Source organism: Vipera ursinii (genome assembly GCF_947247035.1).
Source record: "Vipera ursinii genome assembly, chromosome: 3".
Taxonomy (NCBI): Eukaryota; Metazoa; Chordata; class Lepidosauria; order Squamata; family Viperidae; genus Vipera; species Vipera ursinii.
In genome coordinates, this window is record NC_139516.1 from 60,129,561 (window position 1) to 60,152,068 (window position 22,508).

The window sequence follows — 22,508 nt, forward strand, 5'->3', positions numbered from 1 at the left end:
GTTTCTTTCCCCCCGCCCCTTAATTATATACTTCCTGAACTGTTTGATAAGGGGAAAAATGAGAAAAAAATAGCAGCAGAGAGAAAAGTAAAGTAAGGATTATCTGAAACTAACTATGGCTTTTCCTCTTATACATAAAATATGTTATGCTTTAATCATCATATCCATGCTAGCTTATATTTAGACACCATTCCAAAGAAATAATTAGGAGTGACGTGGTGGCCTAGTGGTGAAGACATTTGCCTCCCACTCAGATGATTGGCAGTTCAATACCAGATAACAGCAGATGTTTCTCTCCTAGAGTGCAAAGAAAATACATCTGCTGTGAACTTCTGTAGGCATCAGGAAGGGCATCTGGCCAGTAAATGCTCAGGTCCATCCAGTTGACCCAACTCTATCCCAAATAGGGACTAGAAGATCATAAAAAGGGAGGGGTTTTTCCCCCAAAAGAAATAATTAAAAAACTAAGACATAAATAAAAAGGCCAGAATACATCCTCTCCAGATAAGCAGAGAATCAATACCAGACAATCAAGCAGAAAACAATACCCTAGTCAAGGAACTACAAAGGGAAAACCAAGCTCCCATCAACACTGGCAGAAGCAAACAGCACACTCAATAGCACTGATGTTATCTAGTTGGGTAATGAAACGTCTACAAGCAAACAACTAACTCAGAGACCACCAATAACGCCACAATTCAGCTCTGAGCCACATATATTCTCTTCTATTTGAATTGTTAACTGTCTCTTAAGGTTGGGTGTTTCACAGCTTAGGGTAGGACAGACTGTTCAGATGGTGGTCTAGGTACGGGTAAAAATCAATGTGCATAGAAATGAGGGTCATAATTATTCAGTCTTATGAGCAGCCTCCATAACTAGTGGCTAACCTCTACCAATGCAAAACAGTACAAGGGGAACAAGGGTAGTACACTCATCCCCGCTGCTCCTGAATGTGAATGAACTATTGTTATTTCCTGTATGGCATACAGAAGGCTTTAGTAAATTAAGTTCCTTTTTCCACTTCCAATCAGTTAGAGCAGGGGTGTCAAACTCAATTTCATTGAGGGCCGCATCAGCACTGTGGTTGCCCTCAGGGGGCCGGGTGGGTATGGCCAGGGTGGGCGTGGCCCCCTGGGTGGGCGTGGCCAGCTCTACATCGTATGTATCAATGGTGCCTATGGGGGCCTGGGCAGGAGTGGGACAGATCTGAGGGTCTCTGGCAGAAGGAGGGTCTCTGGGCCAGGGCCAAGGCAATGGGGGCCGTTCCCTCACTGTTTCCAGGATGGCTTCGCGGGACAAATAAAACCACTTCGTGGGCCGGATCCGGCCCCCGGGCCTTGTGTTTGACATGTCTGAGTTAGAGAGTGTTCATGATTTTATGTGTAAGTGGAATATCTCATCTCTGTTGGAGTAAGACTACAACTGTTTTGAGGGAACTGAACTGCAGTGGAACTGAAAATGCGAGAATAAGTGTCAAGTGGAATATCAAAAGCATTGAACATTTGGATACATGATCTGCAAAATGCAAAGAAGGCTGTTTGAAATTTTAGCTTTTAATGCGTCAAGGAAAATATTGTTGACATTGCATTTGGCAGCAAATCTAGCAAAATGGCAAACTCCCTATTTAAGGAGACTGCTTTATGGAAAGAGATTATTAAATCACACCAATACCTTAATCAGAATTAGAATGCAAGAGCATTCTGAAAGGTATTTCAAAAGTTGAAAGCAACTGTTGGAAAGATCAATGAAAGCCAAGAAGGGAATTTTAAAAACCTATGCAGTATTCAAATAGAATAAATGCTTCATAGAAAGCTATCATTATGTTATGAGTATGGCATGTGCAGGTTTTCACCAATTTGACTACAGTGGCAATAGAAATCAGAACTAGTGGTATACAAGCTTCCTGTTTGTAGCCCCAGAACTCACCCAGAATGGTTGTGGAAAGGACAACAACTTCATACTTTTGCATGCAGGGGACTTTAAGGGAGTTTAAAGGGTGAAATGAGTTTTTAAGCCTTGCAAGTGTTCATTTCACATTTCATGCTTTTGAAACTCCTAACCGCTGTTCCTCAAACTGGTACCAGTCCTGCCTACTTTATGGGTGTAGCCTTCAAAATGCCAGCCTAACTGAAGTACAACATTCAAGTTGGAAGACATTTTGTACCTCCTTGGAAGACTGAATGTGTTTGTTAGAGGAAGGTATAATTGGTGCCAGGTTTGAACTAGTGTTTAGCAACAAGAAAATGTATCTCCCTTGCCCTCCCCCTGAGCTTTGAAACTGCAAAGGCTATTATTCATTAAATCATTTCTTGATCAGAATTTGACCAAAGGTCTTCCCAAGCAGTACGTTTACGTTTACATTTACGTTTACGTTTTATTTAATTTATATACCGCCCTTCTCCCTGGGGACTCAGGGCGGTTCACAGGGCATATAAATAAAAATACAGTACAATACAAAAGTTAAAACAAAGATTAAATCAGTGCCCAATTAAAAAACAATAATGCAATCTAAAATGACAATTTAAAACCCAACTCCCCCATCAGGCCAGACCGGCCAATTCAAACAAATGGGTCTTCAGACCACGACGGAAAGTTCGGAGGTCCGATGCCGTCCGGAGCTCCACCGGCAGTTGGTTCCACAAAGCCGGGGCACCCACAGAGAAGGCTCTCCCCCTGGGGGCCGCCAGTCGGCATTCCCTGACCGGAGGCACCCTGAGGAGGCCCTCTCTGTGGGAACGCACAGGGCGGAGGGGAGTTGAAGCCGGCAGCAGGTGGTCCCCGAGGTACCCCGGACCCATGCCATGTAGGGACTTGAAGATCATAACCAAGATCGGGAACAAAACTACTTAAATGGAAAATGGATAGATATATCTTTTTAATGTACCATGTTTCATTCCTAGGGAAATAATGGCAGATATTAGCCAAGAAGTATGAATTCAATTATTTCACATTATGATTCCTTTCACAGTCTGCTCTGGAGACAAATAACAGGCTACTTTGTGTTTTCAGATCAATGTTATTACATGGCGAAGGATGAAGCAATCAGACTAAAACTAGCTACCACATGATTCCTACACAGCTTACCACGGTCTGAAAATTGCTCTGTCTTTATTACAAACTAGATTAAATTAGTTATTTTTGCACTAAAAGCAAAGCAAAAAGAATAAGCTTTATTTAGTACTGCTAAAGAGGTTCAGATTCAATTGACATTGCAAAATGCAAGGTTTTGTGGCTAAAGTGTGCACACACAAACCTGTACACGCACAAACACTATTGATTGGTAGAGTGCTCTGTGTAACAGAATTTGTCACATCAATAGCAACTGAAAAATACTCAGGAGCTGTAATGTGGTTTAAATGAGCAGTTACCACATCAATATAAAAAAGCATTTTCCACGTTAGGCACTTGGAATCCTTTTGCAAGCTATATTTGTTTTACAATAAAGAATGACAAACATTTTACAATGATTTTTTTAAGCAATGGCTTAAAACTATCTTAAACATAGAAAAATCCCTGGCGAAAGCAGACATATAAGTAACAATCATTCCTGCACACATAGATTTATTTTGATTTATAATAATTTCCAACCAAAATCTAGTTAACCTGGGAGTAGAGCTGAATAAAAGACCCTGGTTAATATTTCTCAGTTTAGTCAAACTTTTGGGAGGGGATCAATTAAAAGAAAATATTCTAGGTATGTTTTTCCACATGAAGACATGCACCAAGGTTGAGTAAACATGGATGCTTTAGTCTTCCTATTTCCAAGGTGTCAGATAATTTCTTACAGTTATAAATAAACTTCCTAAGTCCCTTGCTAACTATATCATCTCATGAAAAAGGCACATACTCTGCCATAGCTTCCAAAAATGTTGCATTGCCTCGGTAGTTTCTGTAACAGAATAACAGACTTGGAAGGGACTTTGGAGGTCTTCTAGTCCAACCCCCTACTCAGGCAGGAAACCCTACACCATTTCAGACAAATCATTGTCCAATATCTTCTTAAAAAACTGTTGTGTTATCTAAGTAGTTCACTGATTAATTGTTCTAATTGTTAGGAAATTTCTCCTTAGTTCGAGGTTGCTTCTCTCCTTGATTAGCTTCCATCTATTGCATCTTGTCTATTGCCATAGAAAGGACTGGATTATGTTAAAGAAAAGCATGCCAATATTATGGCTGAGAGACAGGCAGCTTAATAGGACTTTTTTTTTTAAAACCCATTTATATCCCGCCCTTCTCCGAAGACTCAGGGCAGCTTACAATCTAAGAAGCACAAATCAATGTGCTTAGCAATAGCCTTCATTCTATGTATAGCTCACAGCTCAACTGAGTGTTTATCTGGTGTTTCCCATGCCAAAATATAATGCTGCACCCATAGCATGACTCCCTTTCCCCATCTTGCCTTTTTTTTCAGATAACTGATTTTCATTCAGCTTCTGGAAAAGCAGATGAGCTCATGTGTGCACTGGTCAATTCTGAAAAAAAAATCTGAAGTGAAATTTCAGTGTATCCAGATACCTTTAGGATAAATGATTATTTTCTGATGACTAATAGGCAATTACTATGGTAATTCGGCAATACATGAGCAAGGTATCAGAATGAGAAATTAATAGGTAACTATTCCAGACTCATTTCTATGGTAACAAAAAGAAATGGGCATTAAATAGCAGTTATACTGTGCCTGTACTTGGTAATTATAGATTTTTATGCTCAGAAAATACAAATGCATTTATTCATAGTCTTGTGATTATTTAGTTTTATACACTCTAAGGTGCTACATAAATAATAATGATTGTATACATTCTGACAGATGCCTAATAGGAAAAAAAGGCCCATTAAGAGCTTTGCTCTGTCACTTGGATATTCTCTTTTCCTGACTTTATATAAATGATTGCTAGTATATGAAATTAAATGAAGGTAAAATGTGGATTAAATAGAGAAAAGGGCTTGCGACAGAGCTGAGTGTCTATCCTCAGCAATGAAAGCTCATTAGATGATTTTGGCCCAGTTGCTCCCTTACAGCCTAATCAAACTTGTAGGTGAAACTTGTGAGAATAAAATGAGATCCCCAGGGGAGCAAACCCTGAGATTCTAAAGGCAAGAAAGAAACTAAATTCAGTACAATAAAATAGAATACTAAGTCTGATATTATTTGCTATCACATACGTAGTGCATACAGATGGGATCTGCATATGTCTGTAATCCTTACATAACATCCATCCATTCAGTGACTGTTTGAAGTTATGATGATGCTGAGAAAATAGATTTGCAACTGGTCCTTGAACCTATGACCATTTCAGCACTCCCACAGTCGCATAATAAAAAATTGAACTAACTTCCCCCCTGTCCCCCTAGCTGACCTTTGGCTTCATCACCCTCCTTGGGGTCTCCATTCATGTGCAAAGAGGTGCCACAGCCACCCCTCTTCTTAGTGGCAGGCCCTCAAATATTGGAACACTGCTATCATGTTATCCCTAGTTCTTCTTTTCACTAGACTAGACATATCCAAATCCCTCAACCATTATTCATATGTTTTAGCCTACAGCCCCTCTATTGCTCTTTTCTGAACTCTTTCCAGAGTCTCAACATCTTTTTTATAATAAGGTGACCAAAACTAGATGCGGTATTCTAAGTGTGGTCCTGTTAAGGCTTTATAAAATGGTACTACACATGTTCTGTCCTCTGTTAATGCAATTAGGATTGTGTTGCCTTTTTTGACTGCTGCAGCACACTGCTGGCTCATATTTAAATGACTGTCCACTAGGACTCTGAGATCCCTCTCGCAGTTACTGCTATTCAGCCTGGTTTTACCTAATCTATACCTGTACATTTGATTTTTTCTTGCCTAAGTGTACAACCTTTTTTCCCTCAACATTGAATTTCATTTTGTTAGATATGGACCAGTGTTCAAATCTGTTGAGATCCCTCTGGATCTTGAGCCTTTCTTCTGGAGTGTTGGCTAATACTTCCAGTTTAGTGTCTGCAAATTTGATGAGTTCATCTTCTATTTCCTCATCTAAATCATCCCACGCTGGCTATCTGTGCACTCTATTGCATGGTCCTTCAGCTCCACTGCACTCACCCTGCACCTTGCCAGCCACCACTAGCACATTCTCCTTCACCTGACAGCAGCCACATTTACCTGCCTGACAGTCTGTTTATGAGCCATCTGGGAATTACAACTTCCTGTCAGCTTCCTCCCAGACTTTGGTTGGCTGGGAAGTAGCAGGAAGTTGCAAGGAGGTCCTCATTTAACAACCCATAATCCTTGCTTAATCATAGCAAACAAGAACTGCAGGGATTACTGTCACTAAGCAACGGGGTCACGTGACATCATGCATTATGACTGAAGTACTTAGCAATAGAAATGCAACTGATTTCTGAGTACATTTACACAGGATTGCACTATAAATGTCTAAATCTTTCTTAAATCAGTGTTCAGGATATGGTTTTTGCTTCTTTAAGGTAAGGAAAAATGGAAAGACAAAGATAAAATTTGTGTGCTGATGACGGATAGCTACAGATACCATGTTTTTTCCTTCTCTCCAACTCTTCTGATTCCATTTGAAAATTCAGTATGGACTGGTTTGTTTCAATTGTTTGCAGATACTAAGATGCTGTAAGAACTGGGCTGCTTATGTTTGTAAGTCTGTAGAGCTCTCTGAATATTGGCAACCCTTCAACACACATTCTCTCTGGCTTTTTGAGCATAGACCCATGATTAGAAAATTAATGATTGTTTGTTGCCCAGATAGTGAATGTCTTGCTCCTCATGTTTTCATCTTAAGATACATCCGAGTGCCAGCTATTACATTAAAATATTGACTAAAAGAGAAGTGATGGAGTTTTGATGTACAGAAAAAGAGAAGGAGAAAAATAGGGACTTGGTTTATAGTTGCCGTTGACTAGTTTTAAGGTCAGTGCAGCAACTGAAATGTGAATTATAAAGTCAAGGGTCTAGTAGCAGGAAAGATAAGATGGAATATCTATGCCTATAGTGCGCTTTCAAACTTCTAGCTAAAACCTTCTTAGATTTGCTAATAAAAATGTAAAGGTTCCCCCGCACATGCATGCTAGTCGTTTCCAACTCTAGGGGCCGGTGCTCATCTCCATTTCAAAGCTGAAGAGCCAGCGCTTGTCCGAGGATGTCTCCGTGGTCATGTGGCTGGCATGACTAGATGCCAAAGGTGCACAGAATGCTGTTACCTTCCCACCGTAGTGGTCCCTATTTTTCTACTTGCATTTTTACGTGCTTTCGAACTGCTAGGTTGGCAGAAGCTGGGACGAGTAACAGGCGCTCACTCTGTTACGCGGCACTTGGGATTCGACCCACCAAACTGCCAAGCTTCTGATCGACAAGCTCAGCGTCCTAACCCACTGAGCCACCGCGTCCCTACAGATTTGCTAATAGCGCCTGTCAAATTTTCCATGCAATTCCATTTGAACCTAGAAATAAAACCAAATCATCTCTTCAAAATCACAGCCCCTAGATTTCGATAAAAGCAAACATTAAAATTGAATACAGTTCCATAGAACAGAGTTAAACACAGAGGCATTTCTTTTCTACAGTATGAAGTTGAATGTATTAACATTGGTTCTCCATCGTTTCTCCCCAACTAATTGGGCACATTGAGTGCTTCCTAAGAATAAGTCTAGCAAATGACTGCCTGGAGCAACCTCCTAGCAGGACATTTGCTCATCAGTATTCACCGTCTCTACCAGAATGTAAAGAAGGAGAAAGCACATTCTCCCAAGAGCATGTGAAGAACAGATGAAAGGGAAACAGTGACTCAGAAAAATAGGAAAGATGGCTCCACAAAAGGTGTCTCTTGCAGATTCCTCACCCAAGGATCATATTATTTCCACATAAAAAATAAGAGGCTTCTGAATTATTATTTATTATTTCAGTTATCTCTGTCTAATAGGCATACTAAAAAGGTAAAGTTTCCCCTGCACATGCTTGCTAGTCGTTTCTGGCTCATCTCCGTTTCAAAGCCGAAGAGCCAGCGTTTGTCCGAGGACATCTCCGTGGTCATGTGGCCGGCATGACTAAACGCCAAAGGCGCACGGAACGCTGTTACCTTCCCACCGTAGCGGTCCCTATTTTTCCACTTGCATTTTTACGTGCTTTCGAACTGCTAGGTTGGCAGAAGCTGGGACGAGTAACAGGCGCTCACTCTGTTACGCGGCACTCGGGATTCGACCCGCCAAATAGCAAATTCACTTCTAGCTAGGAAAAGACTGGACCGTTTCTGTTTTCTTTTTCTTTTCCCTCTTTGCTGAAGGTTTCAGGTTGGTCACAGAGGATATTGTTATTCTCCCTTTCTGAAGCTGCCTTTCGAGGAACAAAATCTCTGAGCAATATACCATACTGAACTGTGCACCAAGGTTTTACCTATTTATTTGTAGCTTATTCCCCAGACTAGGCTGATACTGTTTCCATGCTTACTGCTCTGGAAAAATAGTGGGTGTTTTTTTTTGTTTCTACCTAGGAAATAATAATAATAAAATAGACTAAGCTTAAAACAAAAGTGATCTGGATTTCAAATTGGATGACTGGACTGTTGTACTCAAAATTAGGCTGGATGGCTAACGCTGCAAAAGAGAAAGCTAAGATGCAAAATGGCCTTGATAGATCAGATAACTGGGTTAAAAAAATCCTTCTTTTCGCTTGTTTTCAACCACATCTGCACGTACAGTAGCATATGAATGAAATCAGCTAGATTTAGTTAGGAACAGAGAAGTTAAAATGTGTTTTCATTTTTCTAATGGAGAGAGTTCCTAAGTAATTGAGGTTAAGGCCCCAGTCTAGAAAGCAAGACATCATGAGTTCAAGTCCCGCCTTAACCATGAAAGCTAACTGGTGTCCTTGGGCCAGTCACTTTCTCTCTCAGCCGAACTCACCTCACAGGGTTGTTGTTGTGGAGAAAATAAGAGGAGAAAGGTGTGTTTGATATGTTCGCCACCTTGAGTTATTTGCAAAAATAATAACAGCGGGAAATAAATAAACAAACGTCCCCCCTCTATAAGTCAAATGAAGTATGCAAAGGAATAGGCCCACTTCCCCAACCCCCCCAGGTAGTTTGTATTCCCCCCTGCCCAGACCTGTCAGTTTCCCTGAAAAGGAAGTTCCTGGTCCCCATGTATAGTGAGGATGTATAAACATATGACTCATTTATAAGTCTCTCCCCTTGACATTATTTCAGCAAAACAGGGTGTTCACCTCACACCAGTTCCAGGACAAAATGTTTGTCTAGTAACTCCTGAGAAAGAATATCAATATCTTCAAAGCCCTAAAGATTTGCCCAAGAGTAGAAAGCTATGATCAATGCAGTAACTCTCTCTGAATGCTGGATATAGAATAACAGACTTTAAATAATAGGAAATCAAATTCTGGTTGATGTTAGAAAAATAGTTTAGCAGAACACTTTGACAGAGGCACACGTTACTTGGAGAGGTGGCAGGCTTCCCTTTTTTACCTTCAAGAAAAAAACTTGTCAGAGATGCTTTGATTTGAATTCCTGTGCTGAACAGCTAGTGTAACTTACTGGTCTAAATGACCTCTTCCAACTCTGTGATTCCTGGGAAATCCATAAAAATCAAATGCCTTTTGCTCCATTTCCTTGCCTTCATCCTCTCTACTATTTTTCTGCATCTAATTGCCTCCTACCTCAGAGACTTCCTTCTTATTTATTCTGTTCTAATATGGTTATTGGGCAACTGCTGTCTATAATTAAGTGGATGAAAAAGATCCTTTGAAAAGTTAGGCCCCTCTATCTCCATTGTTAGAAATCAACTGCTGAGCACTTTTCCCCTCACCCTCACTTAGTTCTGAATGCCATGTTAGCATATTGAGATATACAGAAAGAGAACTTTGCCTACCAGCAAACATTCTTAAGAAGTTCCGGGCTTGAGATGTGACAAGCCTATGTGCCATAATTAACACACACACACACACATATATATATAATGTGTGTGTGTGTGTGTGTGTGTATATATATACATATACATATACATGTGTAAATTACTAACAAAGAATTAAGGGAGACTAAGATGCATTTCTGACTCTTTAGTCTTCATCAGTCAGTCATACCCTTCTGAGATTCGAACCTGGGCTGACTGCATATTAGGCAGTATTTTTACCTCTTGAGCCACAGATTCTCTCTGGCTCTCTGTTAGCTTTCTGCAAGGGGAGATATGAGTCAAATGTTGACTATTTAGATTACCTTGCTAGGCCCCAAACATGGGGCAAATCTTTATTTCCTGTTTTCAGCCTTATCTCAAAGGCCATTGAACAGGCTGTAGTCACACCGGACAGTTCATATATTTGTGTAAATTACTAACAAAGAATTAAGGGAGACTAAGATGCATTTCTGACTCTTTAGTCTTCATCAGTCAGTCATACCCTTCTGAGATTCGAACCTGGGCTGATTGCATATTAGGCAGTACTTTTACCTCTTGAGCCACAGATTCTCTCTTGCTCTCTGTTAGCTTTCTGCAAGGGGAGATATGAGTCAAATGTTAACTATTTAGATTACCTTGCTAGGCGCCAAACATGGGGCAAATCTTTATTTCCTGTTTTCAGCCTTATCTCAAAGGCCATCGAACAGGCTGTAGTCACACCAGACAGATAAGGCTGAAAACAGGAAATAAAGATTTGCCCCATGTTTGGGGCCTAGCAAGGTAATCTAAATAGTTAACATTTGACTCATACATATATATATATATCTTCCCCAGTTTGTTTATATATAGCTTCCCCAGTGTGTTTCACTGTCACAGCAAATAAGTTAAAACAATAATGAAAGAGTGTGGAACAGCTTTCAGAAGGAATAGAGAAGAGGGTGGTTGTTTTGGGGGTGGGGGTTTTTTTTGGCTACTGCCTTGTCACAGAATTTCAAGGGCGCTTCAGCAGAGATCTGCCACTATTAAGAAGCATATTACCTTCCATGCCATCTGGGGGTCTCTCATCTCTGCAAGGTGAAAATGACAAATTGGAACTAATCTAAGCTGAAGATGGCACCATTACAGGCATCTTGCCTGCAGGAACAGATGTCGCTCTTTCAGCTACATGGTGACAAGTTTAGAGCAAGCTTAGGATAAAGGAGAGTTCAGCCCTGGCCTCAAGATGTGCAGCTTTTAAATCAAGAGTATCTTGTTGTGTTTCTTTGCCTTATCTATTGCTGCTGTAGGTATCCCAAAATATCCAGAAGGTATTAATGCTAAACTGCCAGGAAATATTGAAAGTCTGAAGAAAACAACTTTCTTCCTTGAAGTGTAGCAGTCACGAAGGATTAGGGAAAAATGTTATTTTGGTATTTCACTGATAGAGGTTTTATCAGTCTGATCAGTTTAAGCCTATTTTCATAATCATATGTGGTCCATTGCAAATCATAGATTGCACTTTCCTTTCAGAGGTTCCGCCCTGAGCTATGCACACAGTTTCCAATGGTCTCAAATTAAATTCCTTTTTTGTCTTTGTCTTTGTCACAAAGCATTACAAATTACTATCATGTATGATATTGTAATTTGTTGTTTCTTAAATAGGCAGCTTTCATTCTTTCGATGTCCAACAGAGTCAACTTTTTATCATCAGCGTAGGCATGTCATTTATCATTATCAAGTTTCAACATATGCCACAAAAAATCTCAGAACTATTCATCAACAGTGAATTTTCCTTTTAAAAAAAAACAAAAATTGTATTTCATTGCCATAAACAACCATCCTAACATTTTAATCTTAACAGATTATCTCACAAGACTTCTATCAATGGGAAATCTTTATAAAATAATATGCCTTTTGCTCCATTTCTTTGAGTATTTCTCACGAAGCAATTTTCAGCAATACTCCAAGTATTCATGCTCATTATTGTTGTTGTTAGTTGCAAAGTTGTGTCCGACCCATCACGACCCCATGGACAACGTTCCTCCAGGCCTTCCTGTCCTCTACCATCTTCTGGAGTCCATTTAAACTCACACCTACTGCTTCAGTGCCTCCATCCAGCCACCTCATTCTCTGTCGTCCCCTTCTTCTCTTGCCCTCAATCTTTCCCAGCATTAGGGTCTTCTCCAGTGAGTCCTTCTCATTAGGTGGCCAAAGTATTTAAGTTTCAAGTTCAGGATCTGGCCTTCTAAAGAGCAGTCAGGGTTGATCTCCTCTAGGACTAACCAGTTTGATTGCCTTGCAGTCCAAGGGACTCGCAGGAGTCTTCTCCAGCACCATAGTTCAAAGGCTTCAATTCTTTGGCACTCAGCCTTTCTTATGGTCCAGCTTTCACTGCCATACATTGCAACTGGGAAGACCATAGCCTTGACTATACGCACTTTTGTTGACAGGGTGATGTCTCTGCTTTTTAGTGTGCTCTCTAGATTTGCCATTGCTTTCCTTCCTAGGAGCAAACATCTTTTAATTTCTTGGCTACAGTCCCCACCTGCAGTGATCTTGGAGCCCAGGAAAATAAAATCTGTCACTACCTCCATTACCTCCATACATTATTGTTATTATGTTCAAATGTTTATTCTGCATTTGCACCAAACCAGTTCATTTTTTCTTATGTATTGTAAAACTCTCCCTATGCAATACACTCAAAAACAGAGAAATGGACATAGAATTGACAGAATTCTGCTTTTATGCAAGAATTAGCACTCCCAAGGATCTCCCCAAAGTAATAATTTCATAGCACAGTGATGCCCATTAAATGTAAGAATAGAATTCAAATTTGCCATGAATGACATAGTAAATTATGTTCCTATCAACTCTATAACTGCTGGAAATGATATAACTGGCTTAGTTATGACATTGCCGTGTAATTTAGTGAGGATATTTCTCACCCACAAAAAATGACAAATCTAGAAAAAAGGGGAATGATGAATTGAAATCACACTGAAACACCATTCTATCTGAGTTTTAGAATTCGGATTACAAACTTTGACTTTCAAGCAGAGTAAAAGTCAAGTCTGCTCCAAGTTACAACTGATGCTTCCTAGCAAGGTGTTGGGAGCTGTTTTATCATTTTCAACTTCTGGGGTATTTTCAGTTTCCCAACCTGGTCTATAACCCTGGAATTTTCAGGTCATATGAACTGGAGTCGGGTTGTGGGGCTTCTAAGCCAAGACAAACTCAGCAGATGCTGTCACCTTGCTGAAAACTTATTTTAAAATCATCATTATCATCATCATAACATTCAACAGTGAAACCTTACTGTGAATCATTTAATAGCCATGGCATACTCACATTATGAAAACTATAATAACCCTCTTGGAATAATAGGCAGTGTAATGTGCTATATTCATTATAGGTTATTAATTACATTAGGCATTTTTGTACACAATAAGGTAGAAATCAAACTACCGTAGTACTTTCCCATTAGCGATACTTTTAGTTCAGAATGGCAGAATTTCCAGCATCTGATAAAGAAGCTAAAATTATGGAATGCTATTGGTTCAATAAGTACATGATTCTTTCTGCAATACCTAGCCTTCCCAGACTCATTGATGACAATGGGCCAGATATGTTTGATACATGTTGGGCTTCTCACTTGCAGTTCCCTAAAAATTAATATAATCCTGAATACAAACCAAGAGAGGGAGAGATGGCTAGAGGTTTAAAGAACATGGGAATGGCATGTAGGGGAAAAAAAATCATTTTCTACCTCTACAAATATTGATACATTACTGTATTTTTCATCTATTCTATTCTATTCTATTCTATTCTATTCTATTCTATTCTATTCTATTCTATTCTATTCTATTCTATTCTATTCTATTCTATTCTGTTCCGTTCCGTTCCATTCCATTCCATTCCATTCTATTCTATTCTATTCTATTCTATTCTATTCTATTCTATTCTATTCTATTCTATTCTATTCTATTCTATTCTATTCTATTCTATTTTACCCTAGCCCACCTCAGTCCACTCCATTCCATTCCAATTGATTCCAATCCATTCCATTCAAATAATAGATCCATCTCAGAGACATTTGAATATATAAAGATCAGAAATAAGATACTGAACAATTAACTGAAAGTCAGTCTCACCTCTTCTTCAAAACCTCATATGGGCCTTATGTAGCCTCATGCTATTTCAAAATGAGAGTCTGTGACTGAAAGAAATAATGCTTCTTTCACATTTAAAGGTAATTTGTGCAGAAATTTCTAGCCTAGGTGTTAGATTTGATGTGTAAGTGTGATCTGGATGGCTTCAAAACAGACCTTCCAAAGTACAGTATTCCCCATCAAGTTTCTTCAATGATGTGCCACTAAACTGGAGAAAAGTATGAAAATTCTTTGATGGGCTGGCTTATTTATTCATTCATGGCTAGGATGAAGAAAAATAAAGGAATACTTATCCAATTTGCAAATAACATCAAAGTGAGTGGGATAGCTCATTTGCTACAATAAATGAGCTTGGTACACATCAGAATGATAGAAAAAATACTTATGCTTCCTGAGATATACTAGGGCCTTTTTTTCCTGATATCTGAAGCTATCTCTTGTAGTCTTACAATAACCAGAACTGTATATTGAGTAACGAGCTTTGTTTGTTTGTTTAGTAAGAAAACTTATATAGTCACCCAACCCACTCATGGTGAGCCCAAATAGCTGAGAGAAATAAAACTCCAAATACAAAACAAAATGCATCTTCATAAACACACACATATACAAACATACACACATGTGGCAGTAACAATCATAAAAACCCTTCAATGTATTCTATATCAGCCCAGGGTTTTCAGGTCTGCTAGCAAAAGCACACCTGCAGGACTTTTTGAAAGAATATCAAGGTGGAGGCCAGTCTTATCTTCACATTCAAGTAGAAGATGTTATGACATGGATAACTTTAGATTTTGGTGAGTTTATCCATTTACTAAGTTTTAAAATACTTTGAATGGAATGATGAAGACGCAAGCTAAAAACATCTTATATTCAAAATATGTAAGCATAACTTAATTGGTTAGCTTTATAGACCTGATCTGGAATTTTCTTATCTTTCTTACACCAGTCTTTTAAAATCTCTTTCCTATTTTCTGGCGCTGCAAATAACTGCTGTAGAAGTTAATTAACTCAAGTATATCAGTATTTCTATACTGCATACTCATACCTGTAATTGCCAAGATAAACTCCATCTGGATTAAGCATAGGAGCGATCTTGAAGACCAAATGATCACGCAGTACTTTGGCAATTGGATGTAGACTCACAAGAAAATCAATGATACCTAGGGGGAAAAGTATATTATTTTTTATTTATAAACACAAACATAATGCATGTTTTTCAAATTATATTGAATCCATTGTAATAGTTTACTAGATATCACAAAACCAAAAGGGCAATTCCCAGTTATTTTTTTATTAAAGATGTGCAAATTGGGTACAATTCATTTCAAACACCTGGATGGATTCAGAAAATCAATTGGAAAATCAGACTCTTTTAATTCAGATGTCTGAATCAATTTAGGCTAAATCTCTGAATTGAACCTGATTGGATTTAGATTGATCCAGGCCATTAAAGCACAGGTGCACACACATGATGTCTGAATCCACCTGGAAACATTCAGTTCAATGAACTAATCTGTCAAATTGATTCAGTACCACAAATTGATCAAAAAGGTTATGCCTGCACAATGTTTATAATAAAAAACATATTTTCCATACACTTTAACCGTTCATTTCCTACCACTGATGCAAAGTACCTGTAAGTAGTAATTGGTGAAGTTAAGTTCCTCACCAATTAAGTTCTTCTCCATGTCAAACAGGTAACAAGATGTATTATTATGGGTGGATTTATCTCTCAACCTATCAAGTTATATCATATCACAGCACCCAGCAAAGTTGGCCCAGTCTCCTTTAATCTTCAGTTTGATTATTGAAACAGTAGTGCTTTCTATTAGATAGTCTCAATATATTACGGGTGTGGTAGCACTTAATGCTAAATATATTTTTTTCTTATCTGCTGCTAATTTTATGACTCCTTGATGATTATGCAGTGTTATTACCAATTTGTATTGGAGCAATATGGTTTTGCTATTATCTGGAAAAAGTCTAATGTGCTTCCTTTAGGATCTGCTGTATCAGTAGATCACTGTAACAAATTTGTACAGGCTTTATAAAATATATTTTATAAAAAATATTCAAGAAATATATCACAAAATCTGAATCTAAACATATAAACAAATTTAGTAAATATAATTTCCATTAAAATTTGGGGCAAGATTAATCTTATCAATATGCATAGTACAAGATTAATATATATTTAACAGGGATTCCTGTATTTATTTTATTCAAATTTACAAATTAATAAGAATTTTTTTTATGGCAAAGTAAACCTCCTTAAATATTGTTGGCCTAACTGCCTACCTAATATTGAAATTTACTACATTTTCAACCATAACACTTGGCTTTTATTTTGACATCTAAAATACATTATTTTGGAATGAGACCTTCTATGAATATTCTCTTCCTGGGGCCAATTTTTAGATGAGGTGTATAGCACCTTTGAAATCTTGGCAAGTTTAAGGTCCGCTAAATCTACATTTTCTGCTTTGAAAGCTGCCGAGCATATTTGATTATTAGTAAACAAGCAGTTATGTTTTGATCCTGAATCACATGAGAAATTTATGTAATAGAATCATATTTGAATATAGCAGGAAGGTCATTTTGCTGGAAAACCTAAGCTAAATAAGGGATCAGCACTTTTAATCAGTGTTTTCTTTTTTTTAAAAAATACTTGTTTTAAAGATTTGGAGAAGATGTATGTGATTAACCCACATTATTCCCTTGGCAATATATATAAATAAAACATATACTGATTAAACATTATGGCTGGCAACTCTAGTAGCATCCAAAGTACCTGTAATTTTAAGATCCATAAGAAGTGTGGATTCAATTGAGTAGGACCCAACAATTTAATGCTATAAGATTTGTTTGTTTGTTTATCCTATATATGTATGTATGTATGTATGTATGTATGTATATATATATATATATATATATATATATATATATATATATATATATATATATATATATATATATATATATGTGTGTGTGTGTGTGTGTGTGTGTGTGTGTGTGTGTGTGTGTGTGTGTGTGTGTGTAAATTACTAACAAAGAATTAAGGGAGACTGAAATGCATTTCTGACTCTTTAGTCTTCATCAGTCAGCCATACCCTTCTGAGATTCGAACCTGGGCTCAGAAGGGTATGGCTGACTGATGAAGACTAAAGAGTCAGAAATGCATTTCAGCCTCCCTTAATTCTTTGTTAGTAATTTACACAAATATATGAACTGTCCGGTGTGACTACAGCCTGTTCGATGGCCTTCAAGATAGGCTGAAAACAGGAAATAAAGATTTGCCCCATGTTTGGGGCCTAGCAAGGTAATCTAAATGGTTAACATTTGATATATATATATATATATATATATATATATATATATATATATATATATATATATATATATATATATATATGTGTGTGTGTGTGTGTGTTTGTGTGTGTGTGTGTGTGTGTGTGTGTGTGTGTGTGTGTGTGATATGTTAACTCTTAGATTACCTTGCTAGGCCCCAAACATGGGGCAAATCTTTATTTCCTGTTTTCAGCCTTATCTCAAAGGCCATCGAACAGGCTGTAGTCACACCGGACAGTTCATATATTTGTGTAAATTACTAACAAAGAATTTAGGGAGGCTGATATGCATTTCGGACTCATTAGTCTTCATCAGTATGACTGACTGATGAAGACTAATGAGTCCGAAATGCATATCAGCCTCTCTAAATTCTTTGTTAGTAATTTACACACACACACACACACACACACACATATAAGACCCTAGACTCTTCTGAAAGAGCAATAGGGTTAGAGTCACCCAAATCTTAGGAGGGAAGTTATTCCATTAAGCAGGTTCACTGATAACATCCCATTGTGGGAACAATCCAGACAAAAGAAATATTTTGGGAAATATTAAAATGGAAGAATATATTTCCTCAAAAGAATAATGGAGAATATCCTTAAAAAGGCAGAAACCTCTCCACATACACACACACACACACCCTAGCAGACAACTCAGCAGAAGCCAGCTTTTAGAAATGGAGATGTAATAATCCATTCAGGAAGGTTGGAGCCCTCCAGCTAGAAGCTGAAGAGATCAGGAAGACAAAAGACCCTTAAAATCTACATACCCCACCTAAACTCTAAGACAGGACATACTAGGATTAACCCACCACCATCAGAATACCAGAAAGGCACACTCAGACTCAGGTCAAAGTTCATGACACAGGAACAACTCCAAACAAAAGCCCAAGAAGGTATAAAAACCCACTCCCTACTACATATGCTTTCTCTTTTTTCCAGAGCCATCTTACTGTCTAGCTCTCCTCTTCAATAAACTACAACCTTCTTTCTAAAGCAGTCACCATGTTGTTAATTCCCAGCTTGGACTGGACCCTGATGAAGATTTTTCCTTCAACATCATCATATGACATTGCTTTACAGAGAGGACCCATAACATGCACACCCTGCCAGATCTGGACAGATGAGCTGAAACCATAGTGATAGGCTTGAAAGACACCAACCAGCACTTCAAATTGCATCTAGAAGTCCACAAGCAGCTAGTACAGCTTTATAGCAATGATTAAAAAGTAAATAGCTGAATTTTGGAATGAAGAATGGAATATTCAATTTTTGAGAATCAGTGAGTCTGGCAGCTAAGAAACAAAATACATTTCTTATAATTTAAAAATGAACATAGTTCATCAAAAATAGTTTGTGCTTATTGGGTGCTTCAAAGAATTTTGAAAAAGGGAAGGGTACTTGTTTGTTTTTTTTCATGTTGACATTGTAAAAAATTCAAAAGTTCTTTAAGTCACATAATCTGCTTTTGACTTGCTATAGCCTTATCACAAATTTCAATACACTTTTTGGAAAAAATATATAATTAAATATATTAATGTGATGTTGAACTATATTTCAAACACATAATTTGTTATCTCATGAAAAAGTTTGGTTATATTGAGCCTGGGGTATGGCAAAGAGGAAAGAATACCATCATGATTTTAAGGAATGGATCCAACAAATGAGTCTGTTACATATTTTTGGAAAGTGAGAAGATGAACTAATAAGTTTCGTATAGTCTACATATAATAATAAATGTAAGAATTGAATTTTTTTTCACTACCCATAGTTAATGTATCATTTGTTTTCTGTTTATGCTGCTAGCTTTAATTATTTGTCACTTTTTGTTTATGTTACTCGCTATATCTAGATTTTTATTTACTGTATAATCATTGTCTTCTTTTTTCTTTAGTAGGTTTTCATATCTTGCAATATATTTTGCTATAGATTTTTTTAAAGGTATAGTACATCTCTTTCATGCTTACCAGGCAAACTTTAGATGTGTGAGACTTAATGGGTTTTATCACTATTAGTGCCAGTAAATAATAAGTCCAGGAAAGATATTTTTATCAGAATTATTCTGTAAATGAAAATGGGCAATTGCCCTCCTCATCTGCTAAGTACATATATTCACACAATTAGCTTTCACTGATCCTGAATGAAATTGTGGAGACTTAAAGTTTTCATTCAGTCCACAATGAGAGTTTAGAGACAAATAGAATCTAAACTGAACATAGGAAAACCAGAAACATTTTCCATTCAAAAGCAAAGGTAGCATGATGGTTATAATCCTGACTTGGATCAGGGAGACTAATTCTTCTCTCTGCCATGTAGCTCACAAATAAAGTATGCACTGTGTCTGCAGCTTTCTTTCTGTCAAATTTATATCAGAAGTTCATGAGTCAATACAATGATGTAATTTTATAGATGCTCCCTGGACTATTTTGACTATTTTGAAGACCAGTAGAAGGTAACATTTACGCAGAAGTTGAACTTGTCTATCAAATCAATAAATGCATTGCTAGATTTTGGAAATATATTGAATATAAGTGTGAATATGATTAATCTAATTTCCTTAATGATGTTACTATGCAGAATATTCACTTCCGGAAAAAATAAAGGAAGATCCATTACATTAATAATTTAAAATCAGAGTGAAAAAGATTAAGGATTTAAAAATGGATATATATTAAATGGATTTCCTGGAAAGCCTTCCAACCTTCTTTTTTTATAATAGACAACAGGTGGAGCTAAATTAATCTGGATTGTATGATAGCATATTCAAAGACCCTTTGGCAGAACTATAGCACATGGTGGCGAAAAAGATTGAAAGCCTCATTCTTGCAAAGCTGACAAATGTGGGCATAATGAGCACAAAATGAGCTACCACTGTGGCAGAATAGACAAAACTCCATAACAACCTTTGTGGGCTTGCTGCCTCATTCATAAGCCATGATGTGGTTTCTTTGATTTTAGCTCAGCATCGTGTGGCATCACGCATTAAGGCTTGTAAATAATAACTTATATCTTACTATGCTTATTCAACAAACCATAACTAAATTTGACCCATTACTTAACCCTTGTGAGTCACAACAAGGTGGGGTTTTGTTTTGTTTTGGTTTTGGTTTTTTTGGCAACACACATGGAAAGAAAATTCTTATGTATATTTACTTCCAATCTGTGTTAAGAATTATAGCCACATTTTTTTTCTTCTGTGTCTGATTGTCAAAGTCTGCTGGACAAGTCCCTGTAGTTTTCTTGGCAAGATTTTTCAGAAGAGAGTTGTCATTTCCTCCTTCTAGGACTAAGAGAAAATAACTGGCCCAAGATCACCAAGCTGTTGATGGGCAGAACTAGAAAGCAAAACTAGAACTCACGGTGTCCTAGTTTCTAGTCTGATGTCTTAATCATTATGCCAAACTGGTTTTCATATGCTCTCAAATTATTTTTACTGGATTTTACAGATTTTTTTCTAACTTTTCTGTTTTGCTAATAACAATGTTTACGACTGCTTCTCAAAACAAAAAAAAACAGAATTCTCAAAAAATCTTTCTTTTACAACAGCCTCATATTTAGCATAGGTAGACTTCAAATTCACTAGGTCTGTTGTTTTGTTTTTCACTAGAACCCTAACATTCAAACAGAGAATAAGAAAAAAAAATGCTCCACTGCAGGGCTTTTTTCCTCATAGAACGCTCAGAACGGAGTTCTGGCACCTTTTTTGGATAGAACCTTGTAGGGTAGGCAAGGTGGCTTGTATGACATGTGTGAGTTCCGGCACCTTTTTCTTTTACAAAAAAAAGCACTGCTCCACTGAAAAACTGATGAACCAAAACAGGCAGTAAATTGGAAATGGTGGATTTTGAATAACCTGCACATGTTTAGAGTTCATATTCTATCTGATTTTTCCCTTATTTGTTTCCACAATTATAATTTGAGAAGGGGGAGAACCCTCATTTTTCTTGCTATGCTGAGTAATTAAGAAAAAGGATTAGCTTGAGAATCTATTGTGTATCATCCAAAATTATATTAATCCAGCCTAATTTTAAGGTGTATTTTAAACATATTACTTCAAAAAATTTTTTTAGCAAATATTGACCTCAGGTAGAACCATCTTGATATACTAACATATCCACTGAAATCAGTGAGGTTAAGTTAATACAGCATTTAATGCATAGAAACTATTCAAACAAGGGCCAAAAGCTTGGATAGGATAAAATAGTCCAAAATAAAAAGGAAATCAATTGTAAGAATTAGGAGGAGAAACAGAAATGTTGATGATAATGATTTTTTAAAAAAAGAAAAATAGGCCATGCAACAGCTTTTCCTGAAGATGTCATCTTAAAATGCTTACAACAAACATCAATAGTCCATTATCAATTCTAAACCAAGATAGAAGACTACCTATAAATCTATATTGTATGTGCATACTTCACATAAAATTAGCCAATCAGTAAAAGTATTTTAATGTTTTTCTGTCAAGCAAAGATACCGACCTACCAGCCAGTAAGACATACAATATTGATATTTTGGCATTTGTAAAAGCTAGATAAATTTGTTGTTTATGTTCATAAATCAATGCAAACTAAAATTTACATCTTCCACAATCAGCAACAAGCATATCTTATATTTCATTAGTCCTAGGTTAAATATTTGGTGGAAGCCAAGTCCAATTAATATAATTTGCTTGAAGGCAGATAGCATGATAAAATGGGTGCCTTAATTTTTAGTTGGTCCTTGAATTAAAATAACAGTTGCTGGTAAATAGGAAGACTAATGATGCCAGTTGATGTTATTAGTGGCTAATAATTGCTTAATTTGCCCACAAATTGACCTATGCCACTATAGAGGTATTGGACCATGTTGCGGGTTGGAAGAAAACAAGAGCAGTATAATGTTACTTCTGAGAGTGACTTCTGGAAATAGAACTACTTGTTGCAATATATTTTCCTTTCACAGATGAGCAGATTAATTGGCCTGCCAATTAGTATGCTATCAAAGAAAATAACTAGGTTCCTATTATTCCTCTGCTCTGGATCAAAGAGAATGACCCAGTTGACTCAATGTGAATAATCTATTTGGGGGAAGGAAGGAAGGAAGGAAGGAAGGAAGGAAGGAAGGAAGGAAG

General features: G+C 37.3%; 1 protein-coding gene across 1 annotated transcript in view; it reads right to left on the reverse strand.

Annotated features, from left to right (window-relative positions):
• BEND5 (BEN domain containing 5) overlaps positions 1-22,508 on the reverse strand; it is a gene marked incomplete at its 5' end in the record, with an annotated part of 895,229 nt that overhangs the window by 165,342 nt on the left and 707,379 nt on the right. The window contains one exon of the mRNA XM_083359611.1: positions 15,094-15,208. Coding sequence (XP_083215737.1) covers positions 15,094-15,208 — 115 coding nt within the window. The remainder of the gene's footprint in view (positions 1-15,093; positions 15,209-22,508) is intronic.